The sequence below is a fragment of the Oncorhynchus gorbuscha genome, linkage group LG12 (assembly GCF_021184085.1).
Source record: "Oncorhynchus gorbuscha isolate QuinsamMale2020 ecotype Even-year linkage group LG12, OgorEven_v1.0, whole genome shotgun sequence".
NCBI lineage: Eukaryota > Metazoa > Chordata > Actinopteri > Salmoniformes > Salmonidae > Oncorhynchus > Oncorhynchus gorbuscha.
Window position 1 is genome coordinate 67110589 of NC_060184.1, and position 22578 is coordinate 67133166.

General features: G+C 44.1%; 1 protein-coding gene across 1 annotated transcript in view; it reads right to left on the bottom strand.

The window, feature by feature from the left end:
• Nucleotides 1-22578, bottom strand: part of LOC123991270 (TRAF2 and NCK-interacting protein kinase-like) — a 56522-nt gene that overhangs the window by 12648 nt on the left and 21296 nt on the right. Inside the window, 12 exon segments of the mRNA XM_046292700.1 lie at nt 2216-2359; nt 2664-2840; nt 3038-3149; nt 7660-7800; nt 8192-8294; nt 8785-8960; nt 10835-10843; nt 17237-17260; nt 17421-17512; nt 17645-17760; nt 17847-17956; nt 21492-21731. Of these exon segments, the coding sequence (XP_046148656.1) occupies nt 2216-2359; nt 2664-2840; nt 3038-3149; nt 7660-7800; nt 8192-8294; nt 8785-8960; nt 10835-10843; nt 17237-17260; nt 17421-17512; nt 17645-17760; nt 17847-17956; nt 21492-21731 (1444 nt within the window).

Here is a 22578-nt window from a genome sequence, read left to right on the forward strand (position 1 = left end):
ATGAGGGGAATGGAGGAGAGAGGGGAGAGAGGGGAAAGGATAAGGGAGAGAGAAGGGAAAGGGGAGAGGAGAGAGGGGAAAGGATAAGGGAGAGAGAAGGAGGGGAGAGGAGAGAGAAGGGAAAGGAGAAGGGAGAATGAGGGGAATGGAGGAGAGGGGGGAGAGAGGGGAAAGGATAAGGGAGAGAGAAGGGAAAGGATAAGGGAGAGAGAAGGGAAAGGAGAAGGGAGAATGAGGGGAATGGAGGAGAGAGGGGAGAGAGGGGAAAGGATAAGGGAGAGAGAAGGGAAAGGATAAGGGAGAGAGAAGGGAAAGGAGAAGGGAGAATGAGGGGAATGGAGGAGAGAGGGGAGAGAGGGGAAAGGATAAGGGAGAGAGAAGGGAAAGGATAAGGGAGAGAGAAGGGAAAGGAGAAGGGAGAATGAGGGGAATGGAGGAGAGAGGGGAGAGAGGGGAAAGGATAAGGGAGAGAGAAGGGAAAGGAGAAGGGAGAGAGAAGGAGGGGAGAGGAGAGAGAAGGGAACGGAGAAGGGGGAGAATGAGGGGAATGGAGGAGAGAGGGGGAGAGAGGGAAAGGATAAGGGAGAGAGAAGGGAAAGGGGAGAGGAGAGAGGGGAAAGGATAAGGGAGAGAGAAGGAGGGGGGAGAGGAGAGAGAAGGGAAAGGAGAAGGGAGAATGAGGGGAATGGAGGAGAGGGGGGAGAGGGGAAAGGATAAGGGAGAGAGAAGGGAAAGGATAAGGGAGAGAGAAGGGAAAGGAAGGAGAAGGAGAATGAGGGGAATGGAGGAGAGAGGGGAGAGAGGGGAAAGGATAAGGGAGAGAGAAGGGAAAGGATAAGGGAGAGAGAAGGGAAAGGAGAAGGGAGAGAGAAGGAGGGGAGAGGAGAGAGAAGGGAAAGGAGAAGGGAGAGAGAAGGAGGAGAGAGGGAGGAGGGAGGGAAAGGATAAGGGAGAGAGAAGGAGGGGAGAGGAGAGAGAAGGGAAAGGAGAAGGGGGAGAGAGAAGGAGGGAGAGAGGAGAGAGAAGGGAAAGGAAGAGGAGAGAGAAGGAGGGGAGAGGAGAGAGAAGGGAAAGGAGAAGGGAGAGAGAAGGAGGGGAGAGGAGAGAGAAGGGAAAGGAGAAGGGAGAGAGAAGGAGGGGAGAGGAGAGAGAAGGGAAAGGAGAAGGGAGAGAGAAGGGAAAGGAGAAGGGAGAGAGAAGGGAAAGGAGAAGGGAGAGAGAAGGAGGGGAGAGGAGAGAGAAGGGAAAGGATAAGGGAGAGAGAAGGAGGGGAGAGGGAAAGGAGAAGGGAAAGGAGAAGGGAGAGAGAAGGGAAAGGAGAAGGGAGAGAGAAGGGAAAGGAGAAGGGAGAGAGAAGGAGGGGAGAGGAGAGAGAAGGGAAAGGATAAGGGAGAGAGAAGGAGGGGAGAGGAGAGAGAAGGGAAAGGAGAAGGGAGAGAGAAGGGAAAGGAGAAGGGAGAGAGAAGGGAAAGGAGAAGGGAGAGAGAAGGGAAAGGAGAAGGGAGAGAGAAGGGAAAGGAGAAGGGAGAGAGAAGGGAAAGGAGAAGGGAGAATGAGGGGAATGGAGGAGAGAGGAGAGAGAGGGGAAAGGAGAAGGGAGAGAGAAGGGAAAGGGGAGAGGAGAGAGAAGGGAACGGAGAAGGGAGAATGAGGGGAATGGAGGAGAGAGGAGAGAGAGGGGAAAGGAGAAGGGAGAGAGAAGGAGGGGAGAGGAGAGAGAAGGGAAAGGAGAAGGGAGAGAGAAGGAGGGGAGAGGAGAGAGAAGGGAAAGGAGAAGGGGGAGAAGGGAGAAGGGAAAGGGAGAAGGGAGGAGAAGGGAAAGGAGAGGAGAGAGAGAAGGGAAAGGGAGAAGGGGAATGAGGGGAATGGAGGAGAGAGGAGAGAGAGGGGAAAGGAGAAGGGAGAGAGAAGGAGGGGAGAGGAGAGAGAAGGGAAAGGAGAAGGGAGAGAGAAGGAGGGGAGAGGAGAGAGAAGGGAAAGGAGAAGGGAGAGAGAGAGAGAGGAAAGGAGGAAAGGGGAGGGAGGGAAGGTATTAAGCCTGTAATGCTACAGGCCTCCAGCTCTTTAGGAAATACAAGTCTGCATTTGGGGCCAGACAGTTAAAAACCAAAGTCAAAAACAGAAGAACACCATAAATCTTACTGGATGGGGCCACAGAACCCTTTGTTAAAGTCTAACTGTGTTCAAGTAGCTGTCTTGCTGCAGTCAGCCCTACCAGATATGGTGACCAGGACGTTGAGGCCCTCCAGAACGTCCATCTGTTGGAAGCGCCGGCGGTTGATCAGGTTATACACCTTCCCCTGACCACTGCGGTCCAGCAACATAAGACCGTTCTCGGTCCCCACCAGCAGGTTCACACCTAGACACACACATTTTAAATACTTTATTTGAATCTACAAATCATCAAATCAAATTTATTTGAATCTACAAATCAAATCACATTACATTCAAGAACGATTCCAAGATTTCATAGGTCATGGATATATGGACACTTATAGATACGAAAGTCATGGATATATGGACACTTATAGATACGAAAGTCATGGATATATGGACACTTATAGATACGAAAGTCATGGATATATGGACACAGAAAACACCTACCTTCCAACACACACACACACGTGTGCAAACATATATAACGTACATTTCAAGTGTCTTACCCCAGAGAGCAGCACACAGTATCTCAGAGTTGAAGCGCTTCTTGTATTTGCGTATCTCAGGCGTGTCACTATGAGGTCGTATGTTGGTCGGGTTCACGTTGACCACACTGATCTTTCTGGCCTCGTTCAGTCTGGCCTGCTCCTGCTCCTGAAGCAGCAGCTCATTTGTAAAGAGAGCTGCAACCACAGGAAAACATTATACTAATGTTCACAAAACCTTTCAAACTTACAACAACAGGACACCCTGTACAGTATGTTCACACAACATTACAACCTTAGAGCAACATTCATGCAACCTCCTCCTTCCTAAACAATTTACTGGCAACAAGAGCTAGAGCAAGGATGACAGAAGATTGACAAGATAACTGACTCACCAGAGGCAGAGTTTTCATCATCATCATCGGTGGGGGAGGTTCCGTAGACTCGTGGATCAACGAATGGCGTGAAGGAGGAGGACTTGGAGCCACTCCCACTGCCCATGCCATACTGCAAATCAGAGAGAGGGGGGGTGGGATCAGGATCTCAGAGCATTATAGGTAGGGTTCAGAGTTTTCCCTGAACATTTAAACAAGAAACTCCAGGCCCTAATTTCTGGCCTGAGGCAACAGGTTGCCAGGTGGTGAGAGTTTTCAGCATACACTTATGGGTTGCCAGAGCAGAAAGTGTGTTGAGCAACATTAGGCTTGGTTTGCCATGCAAACACACAGCATGCAGAGAGAGCAGAGAATGTGACCAGCAAAAAAGGAAGAGAACGTATGGAAGAAATGGTTATGGACTGGGTTAAACTAGGTTAGAGTGGGTTTAATCGCGAGCCAGACAGACTCAGCGTCTAGGTCTAAGTCACACTTGACAGAGGGTGAGTTTTTTTGTTTGTTTTAGTACAGGATGCAGAGAGAGCACAAGGGCACAGAGCCACAGGGCTCGGTAGCCAGCAAATCCGACCCGCTTGCTTACAGCTGCATTAAGGTTGGACAGGCTTCCTGTGTTGATTAAGACACCACAGAGCTGGTGCGAGATATGGCTCGGACAGTGCCTCAATTCAGGGACGAGAAATGCGTTGTCCTCCGAATTGTCCCATTATCCCAAATGTTACTTCGAGAAGATTGAACGACTGCTACTGTGACTGGTACCCGTTCTCTCTCCTCCGTGCTGCAGCGACCACCACAGAACATCCAAGTGTTTATTGCGCTGTCCGTGTTCACACTTGACTAGTATTATCAGAGAACCTTGGGAGTTTGCCAAAAAACTATAGGTTATTCTGGTCGGAAATTTTACTCTCCTGCCAGGTAAAAATTAGTGCCACGGCAGATTAGGACAAGATGTGGTGTTTTGTGCTCGTGCACATAAGTACATAACCCGACCCCCCCCCCCCCCCCCACCAGTAAAACTAATTGCATCTGAACATGCCAGGGCCGGTCTTTGCCGTTCTGCCAGCATAGGCGAGCCCAAAAGATGAAACCCCCCTGCAAAACTAGACTCGTCCCAGTAAGCAAAATTAAGTTGAAAAGACTTTTAAAATAAGTATTTCCCAGACTTTGAACTTCCACGGAACCCAAACCGGCTACGCGCGTGTGCTATCGTGCATACATTTATGTTGTCCCACTACACCAAACTTGATCACTACTTGCAGGTTAAAATATCAAAACAAACTCAGAACCAATGACATTAATTTGGGGACATACATTAAACATGTATGGTAATTTAGTTAGTTAGCTTGCACTTGCTAATTTGTCCTATTTAGCTAGCTTGCTGTTGCTAGCTAATTTGTCCTGGGATATAAACATAGAGTTGTTATTTTACCTGAAATGCAAAAGCTCCTCTACTCTGACAATTAATCGACACATAAAACAACCAACCGAATCGTTTCTAGTCAACTCTCCTCCTTCCAGGCTTTTTCATCTTTGAACTTATATGGTGATTGGCATCTAAACTTTCATAGTATTACCACAATGACCGGCAAAACAGTTAGTCTTTCAATCACCCACGTGGGTATAACCAATGAGGAGATGGCACGTGGGTACCTACTTCTATAAACCAATGAGGAGATAGGAGAGGCAGGACTTTCAGCGCGATCTGCGTCAGAAATAGAAAGGCGTTAGCCCTTGACATCGCAGACGCTCGTTGGCGTGCGCGAACAGTGTGGGTGCAATAATTGAATAACATGGATTTCTAAATTCATTTTGCGACGTGCACGCAACGTGTCTGGTCTGGTCAGCATGTTAGATTAAATTTAGGTTCTGAATGAAAGGTGAAAAGGTATTTTCTGTATGTTTAAAATATATATTTTCCAGGATGCTGAAAAGGCATCTTTTCCGGACGTTGAAATCAGTTTCATTTTTGGTTCTGAATGAAAGTCGAAAATCCTTATTTTCCTGATGTTGAAAATACGGATTTCACAGGCATTGAAAATATATATTTTTACGGATGTTGAAATTAGGCTCAATTTTGGTTCCGAATGAAAATTGAAAATATGTTATTTATAGACGTCTATGTTTGTACCAAATCAAGGCTGGTCCAAGCATAGATGAAAAATCTGAACCTAGCATAGATGTCTATGATTGATTCAGAGTTGGTCCAGACCGGACCAAAAACCAATGTCCGTGGATGTGGAAATCAAGAGCGGTCCGGAACTGCACCAAAAAAAGACACCCAAAAAGGCAACCGGGTTGGTCTGTGCTTACAGAGGTGTTGCCTACAGTCTTGCCTGTAATCCAATTTTATGAATGCCAGTCTATGTGGTAAGCCTACTGTTCGTAAAACACCAAAAAACGACATCCGGACAGGACAAAAAACGACATCCAAAAGACGTCTGCTCGTGCTTACTAGAGTGTAGCCTACCATGTCGGCCCTCAATGGAAGTTTATGAATGCCCATCAGTATGGTAGGCCCACCGTTTGTAAAACAGGCCATAGCATTGGCTTTTTAGTCCCGATTCCTGTAACTAATCAATCAATGGCTATTTAAGTTCTGAATATCAGCAATCAAACTTTATTAGGAGTTATTGCCTATTTGCATTGTGTTTAGACAGCGGGAAATACAGAAGTATTTTCTTTTTCACTATGATCAGCTTGTCAAAAAATGTACATATACAAACTATTATGCACAAAGCAACATGGTCTAGGAAAAGGCACTAAACATGTGTATATGACAAATACAATTTGATTTGATACTCTTTCTTCCATATCCTGTATCTGCTACATGATTTATGTTAGATCATTTTTTTACTGAACGTTGGTGCAGCGCTGCAGAGATGTGTCTCTCCAACAGCACCCTGGAGAGGCACGCTGGGAACGGACAAGCAAAATATTTTTAGTCCCTGCCCTTGACAAAGTGGGCAATGCTTATCAAAGATCGGCATCAGCCCTCACCAAAAGAGCCCATACGTCACTGGTTGAGAGAAAGTGTCATTGTTTTTGGGCAGAATTTGAGGTTTTGTGTTGTTGTTGGATGTGTTGTTGCTGCCTAATGAGTGGGCAGGCCGTGCCTATAGCATATCCTAATCACATCAATAAATTGGTTATAACAAACTCTGAACACCGTAACACATATGAACTCAAAATGGATGTAGAGGACGTGACAAATAAACTTGAAACGGGAATATTTTCCAGGTTGCTCAGGAGGTAAAGGGGAAGTCCGATGTGTGGAATAAATGTGACAAGCCCTGCGTGCATACTATGTGTGACTAACACGTGTTGTATAGATTACAATAGAATTTGTCTGACCATTTGGAACAATGTAAACACTAAATAAATTATAAGCGTACCAGAGAGTGTTAAAATGTTGTTTTTTTGTTAAGCCTTTATTACAGCAAAGACTAAACAGTCGCATTCATTCATGAATGCAATTTCAGAAATGGAACAGTTTATTTATTGTTTAAGCTTATTATAACTAACTATAACTAGTTATTATTATTATAAATCTTATTTTTCAAACAATTTGAAACAGTGTAAACACAAAATAAATTAGAAATAATACCAGAGAGGCTATTCTAACAAAGTAAAGCCTTTATTACAGAGAAGATTAGAAACAGCCGAATTTGTGAAATTGCTGTGTGAAGCTTGGTGCTCATGGAATCAGTAGGCTATTAAACACACACTCAAACAGGCAAGAGAAACAGGATCTGTCTTACTTCTGTAGATATATTGATGATTTATAAAGACAGGCACATTTAACAGTTAGGCTATTAATCATAGACCTACTTAAGTTCTGGTTTCCCCTCTCCTCACTTTTCTTAGGAAAAAAGGCAAGGGCTGTATTGTCATCTCCTCATTCTGCTGCTGCCTCCGGCATTGTTCTCAACACCGATATGCTGGTTAACTTTGCTATTATGCACATAGCAAAATGGTCTAGGAAAAGGCACCAATTCAACAGCGCACTGATGTGTTTCATAACCGCTGTCGGTGACCACTATCCAACATGGGAGGAAGCGCATTTGTTATAAAATAATGTTATTTTTTTTATTAGTGTTGCACCATTGTTTATGTAATATAACCATATATAATTTCAGTAGCACATGTCTTAAAGCGATGGACTGTGCCACCCCCACGGCCTACACAATGGATCAGTCCACACAGAGCGAATCAGACAGGTGTCTTGTACACCATGATCATTATTATATATTTTTTCTGCTCGACTAAAGAAATCTTGGTCAGCCAACAGCCTATCGACCAAATAATCGACCAGTCGACTAAAAGGGGTCGGCCCTAGTTGGGATAATGGGACAATTTGGAGTACAACGCATTTCTCATCCCTGGATTGAGTTACGTTTCTGAGCCATATCTCACACTGGCTCCATCCATGGTTTCTTAATCTACACAGGAAGCCTGTCCGACCTTAATGCAGCTGTAAGCAAGAGGGTCGGATCTGCTGGCTAGGGAGTAGGGAGCTTGTGTGTACAGGGCTAGAATGTAGGGGGCTTATGTGTAGAGGGATAGCAAGTAAGGGTGTAGGGTACAAGGGCATAAGCAGTTAGGGTGTAGGGGTCTAGTGTACCTACTTTGGGGTGGCTGCGCCCAGAGCCATCGCCAGGGGAGACCATGGGGGAGGGGCTTTGCTGCACCAGATCGGGCAGATTGGCATTTCCGGGGAAACCGTTGCTGTCGGCGAGAGCGGAGTTCCGCCTCCTGTCCCCATAGGTCTGGAACAGAGAGAGAGTGAGGGCCACTCTACACACTGATCTGTGTTCAGATTAATCTATTTCCTTGTGATGGGTAGGATTTGGGAAAGGTAAGATGATTCTAGATTTGTGGTTAAGGTAAGGTTAAGGTTGGAATCTAATGGTTAAGGTGAGGTTTAGGGTTTAGAGGTTCATCTGGGTCTGTGGTTAAGGTGGATGTTCTGCCGCTGATGTGGAAGGTGGGTAAACCCAAAGGATTGAAGAAGCTGAGTGACGGCTGGTGACAATGCAGAGATTCATTCTACACAGACAGACACACGCAGAGCCGAGTGCATGCCAGGATGCTGAGTTGTGTATTAAGCAAGCAGAGTGGAGCCCAGGGGTCAGGGGTTAAAAGTGAAAGGTGACTGACCTCTCTCATCATCAGGGTGCTGTCTTGGGAACGGTTGCTGTAGGAATCATTATGTCCTCCCATCACACCGTACACCTCACCACTACTCTGCCCCGCAGCCGGCCTGACAACACACACACACGTTTAAAAAACTAAAAGATGCCCTATGCAGACATCGCTCTGCCATTTCCTGGTTGCTAAAATTCTAATAGTAATTTAAGTTTATGTGTAGAGAATCATTGTCACATTTAAACCACTGAAATATGGTTTCCAGAACCAACAATATTGTATTTTCAACTGTTTGAAACTGGTGTACAAAACCAGCAAATAGTGCACATACTGTAGAAAAGATCTACAGCTTTTTAGACTTGCTTTCAATGGAATTAGATCTATAACTCACATTTCAATGTGGATTTGGTCTGGTTGCCAAAAAGTTACATATTACAGATTTAAGATACATAGCTACAATAAAATAAATGCAAATACACACACACACACACACACACACACACACACACACACACACACACACACACACACACACACACACACACACACACACACACACACACACACACACACACACACACGCACACACGCACACACGCACTCACATGATGCGTGGGATGTCGCTGACAGACACAGAGCCGTCGTTACTTCCTCCCTCTCCCTCCTCGTCACTCTGTGACTCGTCACTGGATGAGGAGTAGTCCGTCACCTTGACGGGCGGGCGATTAGGCTCCTCCCCCTGACGCAGCTCCCTCAGCTCCTTGGCTAGAGCCGTCAGGTCCTGGAGGTGAGGAGGTCAAAGGTCAGTAGAGGATATTATAAAAAGGTCAACAATCATGTCGTGAGTGCAGTAACAGTTGCTTTGATTTATGGGGAACATTTTATTGGCACAACATTTTAAACATTTTTCAGCGGCTAACTCCTTCCTCAGAGTGTGAGTGAGGAACAATGAGGATTCAGTCAGGATGGAGTCAAGAAAGGTCACTAAGAGAAGGGTTAGGGTCCTGGGAACTCAACCCTTATGGTCAGTGGTTAGAGGTGATTTGTTATCTGTTTAAGGGGAAACACAGCTCCATGCTCCCCAGTCTGCCTGTCACACGGAACAGGTAGAGCAAAACAGGTGAGCTAGAGGAGAGAGGGGCGTGCACAGGGTCGGATTAATGTAGGGGTTTACCGGGGATGAAGCCCCTTGGCCCAGGCCCGTGGGGCCCAAGAAGGGAAATTACGTTATTGTTTTATTATTATAATTTTATCCAACCAAACAAGTCCGCTCTCAATGTTCAAAATACATCAGAAAGAATCATTTAGCCAACAGAGGATTTTTTTATTGTTTTTTAATAATGGTGGTTAACTTTATCACAAGCACATACAGGGATTGGTCAAAATGAAGGAAAAACCAACAAAGGGTATTAACATAAAGTGTCTTAAAAGGGTGTTGCGTCACCACGAGCTGCTAGAACAGCTTCAGCATAGATTCTACATGTGGACCTAATCCATAGAAGGGTATTGTAACCCCTTACCCTGGCAATTTAACTGTTAAACTCATTGGTACAATAGCAATGGATGCCAGTCCTGACTTGGAATGGGAACTGCCATCTATGGTTTATATTTCTATGGTTGATTACAGCTGTCAGTGTTCCTTTTTCAGATTTCAAAATAAAATGGCAGGAAAAATGTACAGTTTGGAAAGAAAATGCCTGCTGCTGAAAAAGATGACTAGTCTATCTGTAGAACCAATATAAACAAACATTAGCTAACAGCAGCACTGGTTTTCAAAGTAGCTTATCTTGAGATAGGCTACTGCCACCCCTACCATGTCACAACACACAGCATTAAGGAAAGAAATTCCACAAATTCACTTTTAACAAAGCACACCTGTTAATTGAAATGCATTCCGGGTGACTACCTTGTGAAGCTGGTTGAGAGAATGCCAAGAGTGTGCAAAGCTGTCATCAAGGCAAAGGGTGGCTACTTTGAAGAATCTCAAATATAAAATATATTTAGATTTGTTTAACACTTTTTTGGTTACTAAATTCATTCATATGTGTTATTTCATAGTTTTGATGTATTCACTATTATTCAACAATGTAGAAAATAGTAAAAATAAAGAAAAACTCTTGAATGAATAGGTGTGCCCAAACTTTTGACTGGTAATGTATATTGCCTCCTAATATTGTACCATCTGTGTGTTGCTTCATTGACCTGGGCTATTGTTTGTCTGAATTAAAGACCAGATTGATCTCAGTTTGTCAGTGTCGGAGAAGCCACTAATTTCTGTCATTTGTGTGGTATTAAAAAATGTTCAGTCAATGTCTTCTGTCATGAAAATGACGAATTGCATGAAGTGCGTTTTTAATTAAAAGGACTATTTTTTTCAGGAAATCCTAAAAATGCCTCTGCTCAATTAATAGCCTATGCCACATGGCAAACATTAGTATGGCTTTATTTATAAAGGGTATTTTTCTTCAACAGTAAATTTAACAAGCATCGAATTGCATCTTGGTGCACAGACTTGTTTACACCAAATGATGTGTGTCCCGGGAAGGGGAAAAAGGCTCAGGGCCTATGGTTTCTTAATCCGGCCCTGGGCGTGCATGTGAAAAGTAGGGACAGTGTGGATATGAGCGTGCACATGGGGATCAATAGATATCTTACCAACTCCTCCTGGATGATAGAGGTGGAGAGAAAATAGAGAAAGACAGAGTGAGAAAGACAGGCAATAAGAGAGAGAAAAGGGGAGAGAGAGAGAGATGTAAGAATGAAGCTATAAATACTGCAGGGATACACAAACCTTTGTACTCCAAGAGAAAGATTGAGAGAGAGAGAGAAGGCTGTGGCGGTTATGACATTTTGTCAGCTGTTTGTCATGCAAAAGACTGCCAGTCTTACGTTAATTGACCGTTATTTAACAAACATGTTTAGCATTTCCAGGCGTTCACGTATACAAGCTACCGATGTGTGCCTTTGGAACATCTACATTTTTTAAAAGTCTAATAAATGCACAAATTTGTTTACATCCCTATTAGTGAGCATTTCTCCTTTGCCAAGATATTCCATCCACATGACAGGTGATGCATATCAAGAAGCTGATTAAACAGCATGATCATTACACAGGTGCAGTTTGACTGGGAATACAGATAAACTCAGCAACAAAAAGAGAAACGTCCTCGCACTGTCAACTGCATTTATTTTCAGCAAACTTAACATGTGGTAAATATTTGTATGAACATAAGATTCAAAAACTGAGACATAAACTGAACAACTTTCACAGACATGTGACTAACAGAAATGGAATAATGTGGCCCCGAACAAAGGGAGGGGGGTCAAAATGGACAATTTCGGAAATCTTTTATTTCAGCTCATGAAACAGACATGTTACATGTTGCGTCCCTATTTCTGTTCAGTGTATTTCAGAAAAACAGAATATGAGTTGACCTACTGTCTATCTGGCTATGCGCCATGCCATAGACTGCCATAGGCTGTAGACTTGTTCATTTAGCAGACAAGATATGCTTATAAGTCCCGTGCCATTATTATATATTATATGATTTTATAGTAAGTAATATAATAACTTAGCTGAATAAAATAGAAAGTATCTTTTCCCATTCCGGAGCGAGTGTGCATATGAAGTGGCTATGTTGAGCGTAAAAGTGATCATTTGAAACAGGTCCTATACGTTATTAAGAGTTATTTGCCAACTTTATTTGTGAATGATACAAACCATAGAATATCTTATGGATCAAAACATATATGGGCTGCATGATGCGTCTGGCTATTGACGATTTGAGAAAGTTACAAAAAAAATCAGCTTTCCCTCCATTCCTTGCCTCCAGCTGCTCACGCTGTTCTCTCATCAAGTGATGATATTTTCACCCATCAGACTATTCTCAATTAAAATTTGTCTCCACTTATATGTAAAAGTGGTTTCGATTTAGAATGGCCCATTATGAAATGGGCAGGAACAAAGACAGGGGGGAAAAGGACGACAACAGTATGCACTCGAATAGCGAATGGAGGCCGATTTCTCGCCTGTTCATTTTTCAATCATGCAGGCTCTTCTGGTTATTTCACTCCAGGCATCAACCACTGTTTGAGGAGCATGCAGCCTCTCACTGGGCGACAAGTGATATTCATCCCAAACTGTATGCCATGGGCTCTCCAACCGTGTTCCTGCAGCTATCTAGTGTTCTGTATGCCATGGGCTCTCCAACCGTGTTCCTGCAGCTATCTAGTGTTCTGTATGCCATGGGCTCTCCAACCGTGTTCCTGCAGCTATCTAGTGTTCTGTATGCCATGGGCTCTCCAACCGTGTTCCTGCAGCTATCTAGTGTTCTGTATGCCATGGGCTCTCCAACCGTGTTCCTGTAGCTATCTAGTGTTCTGTATGCCATGGGCTCTCCAACCCTGTTCCTGTAGCTATCTAGTGTTCTGTATGCCATGGGCTCTCCAACAGTGTTCCTGTAGCTATCTAGTGTTCTGTATGCCATGGGCTCTCCAACCGTGTTCCTGCAGCTATCTAGTGTTCTGTATGCCATGGGCTCTCCAACCCTGTTCCTGCAGCTATCTAGTGTTCTGTATGCCATGGGCTCTCCAACCCTGTTCCTGCAGCTATCTAGTGTTCTGTATGCCATGGGCTCTCCAACCGTGTTCCTGCAGCTATCTAGTGTTCTGTATGCCATGGGCTCTCCAACCGTGTTCCTGCAGCTATCTAGTGTTCTGTATGCCATGGGCTCTCCAACCCTGTTCCTGCAGCTATCTAGTGTTCTGTATGCCATGGGCTCTCCAACCCTGTTCCTGCAGCTATCTAGTGTTCTGTATGCCATGGGCTCTCCAACCCTGTTCCTGCAGCTATCTAGTGTTCTGTATGCCATGGGCTCTCCAACCCTGTTCCTGCAGCTATCTAGTGTTCTGTATGCCATGGGCTCTCCAACCGTGTTCCTGCAGCTATCTAGTGTTCTGTATGCCATGGGCTCTCCAACCGTGTTCCTGCAGCTATCTAGTGTTCTGTATGCCATGGGCTCTCCAACCCTGTTCCTGCAGCTATCTAGTGTTCTGTATGCCATGGGCTCTCCAACCCTGTTCCTGCAGCTATCTAGTGTTCTGTATGCCATGGGCTCTCCAACCCTGTTCCTGCAGCTATCTAGTGCTTCTTTTGGGAAACCACGTGAAATGTGTTGGGGAACATCAAGTGGCATGTTTCACAATTTTTTTTTTTTTTATTAAACTGTTGACAGCCCCTCTCTCTGCACACTCGAGAACAGAATGAAGGAGAGAGGGGAGGAGATGGAAACGCATGGTGAGATATTTCGTAGTTAACGGTAATGGGTCAATCTATTATGAAAATACCTTATTACTAAGCTATTAAAAATTAAATACATATTCACTACAGGCTGAAAGCTGCAAGCTACTGTAAACTGCCCTGCACAATCAATGAACTAAAAGCATTGTCTAGGCCTATACGTTCTCTCCCAGACTCATGGATAGAATGTTTGGAGCGTAGCACAAGGTAACCAGTCCATCCAGTATGCATACTAATAGATTCCACACTCAAAGCCGATAACTAGAATATGTTCAATTTAGGAGTATAGGCTAGACCAATAATGCACCAAAGACATCTTAAATCAGTAATTTTTAAAATTTTTAATCTGCCGTGCATAATACGCGATAGACTAGGGTTCTCCAACCTTTTGTAGCACGAGAGCTACTTCTAAAAAATTGAAGATGTTGCGAGCTACTTGTTTTTTTCTAGCTTTCAAATAGGCACACTCTTCTCCCCTGCACATCTTCAGCTCCTTAGTGCGCTACATTCTCTTGTACACTGTTTTCTGTCAATAGACCTGGTAAAATAATGGTTAATAAACAACTCTAAGGGGGGGCCCTATAACATCTGTTTTATATTTTCCCAAATTATGCTTTCGGTTATATTTTACTCTCAAAATGACAATTTCTCACTGAGAAACAATGAAATTGGATGTTCTGAGTCCATAACAACGCTTAAATCACATCAGAAGACCATTTATTGGGTGTCTGAAAGAACAGATTTAGATTGAGAATAATCCCCCTTTAGTTGTGCATCTGGCCCTTTAGTTGTGCACCTGGCCCTTTAGTTGTGCACCTGGCCCTTTAGTTGTGCACCTGGCCCTTTAGTTGTGCACCTGGCCCTTTAGTTGTGCACCTGGCCCTTTAGTTGTGCACCTGGCCCTTTAGTTGTGCACCTGGCCCTTTAGTTGTGCACCTGGCCCTTTAGTTGTGCACCTGGCCCTTTAGTTGTGCACCTGGCCCTTTAGTTGTGCACCTGGCCCTTTAGTTGTGCACCTGGCCCTTTAGTTGTGCATCTGGCCCTTTAGTTGTGCATCTGGCCCTTTAGTTGTGCATCTGGCCCTTTAGTTGTGCATCTGGCCCTTTAGTTGTGCATCTGGCCCTTTAGTTGTGCATCTGGCCATTGGGGAATGTGCCATCTAATGTGCTGGTCTATGGATGGTCCTGTACCGCTGCTGCTCATTTCATGTTAAAGTCTGCAAATAACATATAATATACAAATTATATACTTATGATATACTTCCTCCAATTAAGCCTACTTTACAGTTAACCTTTAATTGAGAAGGTTTTGGGGAAAAGTATCTCTGTCAAACCCCAAGAAGGTTATCACATCAACTGGCTACATACGGAGCGATAGACAAACACTCGCACCACACAGACAGACAGGGGCTATGTCTTGTAAGACTATGTCTTGTATAAGGGAACAATCATTTTAATGGGCTTGGGCTCATATATAGGCCTATGCATAAGCTCTAATATGTGTATGGGTGTTTTGAATTAATCATCACCTTTGAAAGCTCTGTCCATTTCATTGTTAGGCTTTTAAAAACAACATCCACAAAGACAATGTTTTTCCACTCAGTTTCAACCAGTTTGAAGTAATTTACTCAGATTGGTCAATCACAGTAAGAGTTTTTTTTTATGTACAGTACCAGTCAAATGTTTGGACACACCTACTCAGTCAAGGGTTTTTCTTTATTTTTACTATTTTCTACATTGTAGAATAATTGTGAAGACTTCAAAACTATGAAATAACACATATGGGATCAGATAGTAACCAAAAAAGTGTTAAACAAATCAAAATATATTTTATATTTGAGATTCTTCAAAGTTGACAACTTAACACACTCTTGGCATTATCTCAACCAGCTACACCTGGAATGCTTTTCCAACAGTCTTGAATGAGTTTCAACATATGCTGATCACTTGTTGGCTGATTTTCCTTCACTCTACGGTCCAACTCATCCCAAACCATCTCAATTAGGTTGAGGTCGGGTGATTGCGGAGGCCAGTTCATCTGATGCAGCACTCCATCACTCTCGTTCTTGGTCAAATAGCCCTTACACAACTGGAAGGTGTGTTGGGTGATTGTCTTGTTCAAAAACAGATTCTAGTCCCACTAAGCACAAATCAGAAGGGATGGTATATCGGTGCATAATGCTGTAGTAGCCATGTTGTTTAATTGTGCCTTGAATTCTAAATAAAATCACTGACAGTGTCACCAGCAAAGCACCATCACACCTCTTCCTCCATGCTTTACAGTGGGAAATACAAATGCTGAGATCATCCGTTCACCTACTCGGCGTCTCACAAAGACAATGGTTGGAACCAAAAATCTCCAATTTGGACTCCAGACCAAAGGACAGATTTTCACCAGTCTAAAGTCCATTGCTCATGTTTCTTGGCCCAAGCAAGTCTCTTATTATTATTGGTGTCCTTTAGTAGTGGTTTCTTTGCAGCATTTCGACAATGAAGGCCTGATTCACAGTCTCCTCTGAACAGTTGATTGTTGCCATGTGACTGAACTTGAACTCTGTGAAGCATTTATTTGGGCTGCAATTTCTGAGTCTGGTAACTCTAATGAACTTATCCTCTGCAGCAGAAGTAAATCTGGGTCTTCCATTCCTGTGGCGGTCCTAATGAGAGCCAGTTTCATCATAGCGCTTTATGGTTTTTGCAAGTGCAATAGGGCTGGCTATCTTCTGTATAGCACCCCTACCATGTCACAACACAACTGACTGGCTCAAACGCATTAAGGAAAGAAATTCCACAAAATAACTTTTAACAAGGCACACCTGTTAATTGAAATGCATTCCAGTTGACTACCTCATGAAGCTGGTTGAGAGAATACCAAGAGTGTGCAACGCTGTCATCAAGGCAAAGGGTGGCTATTTGAAGAATCTCATTATTTCATAGTTTTGATGTCTTCACTATTATTCTACAATGTAGAAAATCGTAAAAATAAAGAAAAACCCTGGAATGAGTAGGTGTCCACACAATTGCGATCGAATTACAATCATGTCTCATCGCTGCAAGTTCCCAATGGGTTTGGGAGAGGCGAAGGTCGAGTCATCCATCCTCCGATACATGACCCACCACACCTGCCCACTAAACCCGGGAAGCCAGCTGCACCAATGTGCTGTTCAACTGACGACCGAAGTTAGCCTGCAGGCGCCCGTCCCGCCACAAGGAGTCAAGGAGTCATTAGAACGCGATGAGCCAAGTAAAGCCCCCCAAGGCCAAACCCTCCCCTAGCCCGGATGTCACTGGGTCAATTGTGCCCCGCCCTATTGGACTCCCGGTCACGGACGGTTGTGACATAGCCTGGGATCGAACCCGGGTCTGTAGTGTGCCTTAGACCGCTGCACCACTCGGGAGGCACCATGAAGTGAGTTTTAAAAGGACAATGCTGTTTTGATGCTAAGTATTTTTGATGTGATTTTCGATTGCATTAGCATTGCTGTCAGAGTGGTTAGATGGACAACAGAGCCCTGAGAACCAGACCATTAGGACCTGATGGTCGTTAGTGAGTTGAGTACTAACAACGCATGTCCTGAGAGCACAAGAGGAGATTACCGTGACTCAATTTTACTGCCGGTATGATGGTAATACGGTCACCGCAACAGCCTTAGATGGGGGGGTGGAGAGTAAGTAAATATCTGAGTGGGTGAATGAGTGAAAGAGCTAGGAAGTGAACAGGGGAGAGATGGAGAAAGGGGGAGGAGAAATGCCACTAACCTCATCTACAGCTCTCTTATAGCTCTAAAGAAGTTGGAGAAAAACGCAGAGAGAGGAAAGAGGGAGAAAATAAAAAAGGAATGTGGGAGGGACAGAGACGAGAGAAGATGAAAGAGATGAGACATGTATTGGTTAGTTCAGAGAAGAGAATGGGTTGTGTTTTTCTCTGTGTGTCTGTACTTACCGCGGGCCTGCTAGGTCGTGTCAGCGTCACATCTCTGTTTTCTTCTTTGGTCTCTTGGGCCGATGCCCCAGAACCCTCCGCTTGATTTGTCCCTGTCAACCAATCACATTCTGCTCACTAAATAGTCAACCAATCACATCTTCTCTCTGACTGTATAGAGTGTTAAGGGTTGAAACATTTACAGTTACACACATGGGAATCTGTGTGGTGGTGTGTGTGTGTACCTCTTTCGTTGCTGCCCCCCTTGGAGGAAGGGGTAGAGGAGCTGGAGGAGCTGCCACTGCTCTTCCTCTTCAGGGGAGTTTCCATTGGGACATCAGTCCTCCGCAGGTCTGGGTTACTACAGCAACACACACAAACAACATTAAAGTGCCTGATTCACAAAGGAACATGGAGTGTGTGTATAGTATATGTGTGTGTGTGTACCTGGCCCGTATCAGGTGTGCTCCAGCTTTAGGAGCAAGGCCCGCAGGTCCGTTCCCAGGAGAGTTCTTCCTGACCAGGGCTGGAGAGATAGACGTGGTCCTCTGGGGCACCTACACACACACAGGTTTGTTTTTTAATATCCTCGTGAATACCAAAAAAATGGTTTCCCCTTCAAAACCCTGTTTTCTTTAACCACTAACCCTAAAATAGCCTTTTTCTTGTGGGGACCGGTGAAATGTCCCCACTTGTCTGAATTTTACTCGTTTTACCATCCTTGTGAGGACTTCCAGTCCCCACAAGGATAGTAAAAAAAAAGAAACACACACACAGAGACAGAGACAGAGAGACAGAGAGACAGAGGACAGTGAAGAACAAACACCATTGTAAATACAACCCATATTTATGCTTATTCATTTTATCTTGTGTCATTTAACTATTTGTACATTGTATATATATATATATATATATATATATATATATATATATAATATGACATTTCTAATGTCTTTACTGTTTTTAAACTTCTGTATGTGTAATGTTTACTGTTAATTTTTGTTGTTTTTCACTTTATATATTCACTTTGTATGTTGTGTACCTCACTTGCTTTGGCAATGTTAACACATGTTTCCCATGCCAATAAAGCCCTTGAATTGAATTGAATTGACAGAGAGAGAGAGAACCAATAACAATCTGTTAAAAAAGGTCTAAGTGGGACACAGAGTGTCTGAGTAGATCATATACTATATTCTCAATCGCAAACTAAGTTTGCTAAACTGTATGTACAGTTGAAGTCAGAAGTTCACATACACCTTAGTCAAATACATTTAAACTCAGTTTTTCACAATTCCTGACATTTAATCAGAGTAAAAATTCCCTGTCTTAGGTCAGGTAGGATCACTACTTTATTTTAACTTCTTATGGCTGCAGGGGCAGCATTGAGTAGCTTGGATGAAAGGTGCCCAGAGTAAACAGCCTGCTCCTCAGTCCCAGTTGCTAATATATGCATATTATTATTAGTATTGGATAGAAAACACTCTGAAGTTTCTAAAACAGTTTGAATGATGTCCGAGTATAACATAATTCATATGGCATGCAAAAGCCTGAGAAGAAATCCAAACAGGAAGTGGGAAATCTGAGGTTGGTCGATTTTCAACCCAGCCCCTATTGAATACACAGTGGGATATTGGTTATGTTGCACTTCCTAAGGCTTCCACTAGATGTCAAACGTCTTTATAAACTTGAATGAGGCTTCTACTGTGATGTGGGGCCGGATGAGAGCTCTTTGAGTCAGTGATCTGGCCGAGAGCCAGGTCCTGGTCATGCGCATTTCACATGATAGCGACCTGCGTTCCATGGCTTTTCTACAGACAATAAAATTCTCCGGTTGGATCGTTATTGAAGATTTATGATAAAAACATCCTAAAGATTGATTCTATAATTAGTTTGAAATGTTTCTACGACGTTCGGCTAGACCTGTACGAGTGCTTGGATTTGTGTACTAAACACCCTAACAAAAGTAACTACTTGGACATAAATAATGGACATTATTGAACAAATCAAACATTTGTGGAACTAGGATTCCTGGGAGTGTATTTTTCTAATGAAGATCATCAAAGGTAAGGAAATATTTACAATGTTATTTCTGATTTCTGTTGACTCCAACATGGCGGATAATTATTTTTTTCTGAGCGCCGTTCTCAGATTATTGCATGGTTTGCTTTTTCCGTAAAGTTTTTTTTTTTATCTGAAAGTGTTTGCATTAAGGAGAGGCATATCTATATGTCTAACAATTGTATTTTCATAGACATTTATAATGAGTATTTCTGTAAAATTATGTGGCTCTCTGCAATATCACCGGATGTTTTTGGAACTAGTGAACGTAACGCGCCAATGTATACTGAGATTTTTTTTTATATAAATATGCACTTTATCAAACAAAACATACATGTATTATGTAACATGAAGTCCTATGAGTGTCATCTGATGAAGATCATCAAAGGTTAGTGATTCATTTTATCTCTATTTGTGCTTTTTGTGACTCTTCTCTTTGGCTGGAAAAAATGGCTGTGTTTTTCTGTGAGTTGGTGGTGACCTAACATAATAGTTTGTGGTGCTTTCGCTGTAAAGCCTATTTGAAATCGGACACTGTGGTGGGATTAACAACAAGATTACCTTTAAAGTGGTATAAGATACATGTATGTATTTAAGGAATTTGAATCATGAGATTTCTGTTGTTTTGAATTTGGCGACCTGCACTTTCACTGGCTGTTGTCATATCGACCCCGTTAAGAAGTTTACATACACTCAAATAGTATTTGGTAGCATTGCCTTAAATTATTTAACTTGAGTCAAACGTTTCAGGTAGCCTTCCACAAGCTTCCCACAATAAGTTGGGTGAATGTTGGCCCATTCCTCCTGACAGAGCTGGTGTAACTGAGCCAGGTTTGACGGCCTCCTTGCTGCCTGCTCGCACACGCCATTTCAGTTCTGACCATACATTTTCTATAGGATTGAGGTCAGAGCTTTGTGATGGCCACTCCAATGCCTTGACTGTTGTCCTTCAGCCATTTTGCCACAACTTTGGAAGTATGCTTGGGATCATTGTTCATTTGGAAGACCTATTTGCGACCAAGCTTTAACTTCCGGACTGATGTCTTGAGATGTTGCTTCAATATATCCACATAATTTTCCTATCTCATGATGCCATATATATTGTGTAGTCCATCAGTCCCTCCTGCAGCAAAGCAGCCCCACAACATGATGTTGCCACCCCCGTGCTTCACGGTTGGGATGGTGTTCTTCGGCTTGGAAGCCTCCCCCATTTTCATCCAAACATAACAATGGTCATTATGGCCAAACAGTTCTATTTTTGTTTCAACAGACAAGAGGACATTTCTCCAAAAAGTACAATCTTTGTCCCCATGTGCAGTTGCAAACCGTAGTCTGGCTTTTTTTATGGCGGTTGTGGAGCAGTGGCTTCTTCCTTGCTGAGCGGCCTTTCAGGTTATGTCGATATAGGACTAGTTTTACTGTGGATATAGATACTTTTGTACCTGTTTCCTCCAGCATCTTCACAAGGCCCTCTGCTGTTGTTCTGGGATTTATTTGCACTTTTCACACCAAAGTACGTTCATCTCTAGGAGACAGAACGCATCTCCTTCCTGAGCAGTATGACAGCTGCGTGGTCCCATGATGTTTATACTTGCGCACTATTGTTTTTACAGATGAACGAGGTACCTTCAGCCATTTGGAAATTGCTCCCAAGGATGAACCAGACTTGTGGAGGTCTACAATTTATTCTGAGGTCTTGGCTGATTTAAAAAAAGAATTCCCATGATGTCAAGCAAAGAGGCACTGAGTTTGAAGGTAGGCCTTGAAATACATCCACAGGTACACCTCCAATTGACTCAAATGATGTCAATTAGCCTATTAGAAGTTCAAAGTAGATGTCCTAACCAACTTGCCAAAACTATAGTTTGTTAACAAGAAATTTGTGGTTGAAAAATGAGTTTTAATGACTCCAACCTAAGTGTATATAAACTTCCGACTTCAACTGTACATAGTGATTTGAGATAAACAAAGAGTCCATAAAAGTTCTGAGACATTGTATTCCAGCCAAAAACAAACAGACATTGTCATGCAGACCTTAGGAGGTAGGTCTAGGTCTGTTCGTAGCCAGGAGCTGCGGTCCAGTTTATCGAGGGGGGGAGCGAGGCGGGGAAGAGGTATAGAAGGAGGGGTGTCTGAGGTAGGGTCAGAGTTCTGGCGGGGCATGGGGGGGCGGCCGGAGGATGGGGAGGGGGACAGGCCTGTGACCCCTGCAGGGTCGTGGAGAGACTGGGACCCAGACAGACCATGGGACTTCACTTGCACCAGGTGGGCCATCTGACAAGACCAGACCAGGACCAGACCATAACAGACCAGAGGAGCAGGATCATACATCAGCACCAGGCAGGTAGAGGAGCAGGATCATACATCAGCACCAGGCAGGTAGAGGCGCAGGATCATACATCAGCACCAGGCAGGTAGAGGCGCAGGATCATACATCAGCACCAGGCAGGTAGAGGCGCAGGATCATACATCAGCACCAGGCAGGTAGAGGAGCAGGATCATACATCAGCACCAGGCAGGTAGAGGAGCAGGATCATACATCAGCACCAGGCAGGTAGAGGAGCAGGTGTAGAGGAGGAAGAGAGGAGGAGCCGGAGGAGAGGAGAGGGGAAGGTGAGGAAAGTAGAGGGGGAGGGGAGTGGGGAAGGAAGTAAGGAAAGTAGAGGGGGAGGGGGAGAGGAGAGGAGAAGGAGGTGAGGAAAGTAGAGGGGAGGGGGAGAGGAGAAGGAGGTGAGGAAAGTAGAGGGGGAGGGGGAGAGGAGAAGGAGGTGAGGAAAGTAGAGGGGGAGGGGAGAGGAGAAGGAGGTGAGGAAAGTAGAGGGGGAGGGGAGAGGAGAAGGAGGTGAGGAAAGTAGAGGGGGAGGGGAGAGGAGAAGGAGGTGAGGAAAGTGAGGGGGAGGGGAGGGGAGAAGGAGGTGGGAAAGTAGGGAGGGGAGAAGGAGGTGAGGAAAGTAGAGGGGGAGGGGAGGGAGAAGGAGGTGAGGAAAGTAGAGGGGGAGGGAGTAGGAGGTGAGGAAAGTAGAGGGGGAGGGGAGGGGAGAGGAGAAGGAGGTGAGGAAAGTAGAGGGGGGAGGGGAGGGGAGAAGGGAAGGAGGTGAGGAAAGTAGAGGGGGAGGGGAGG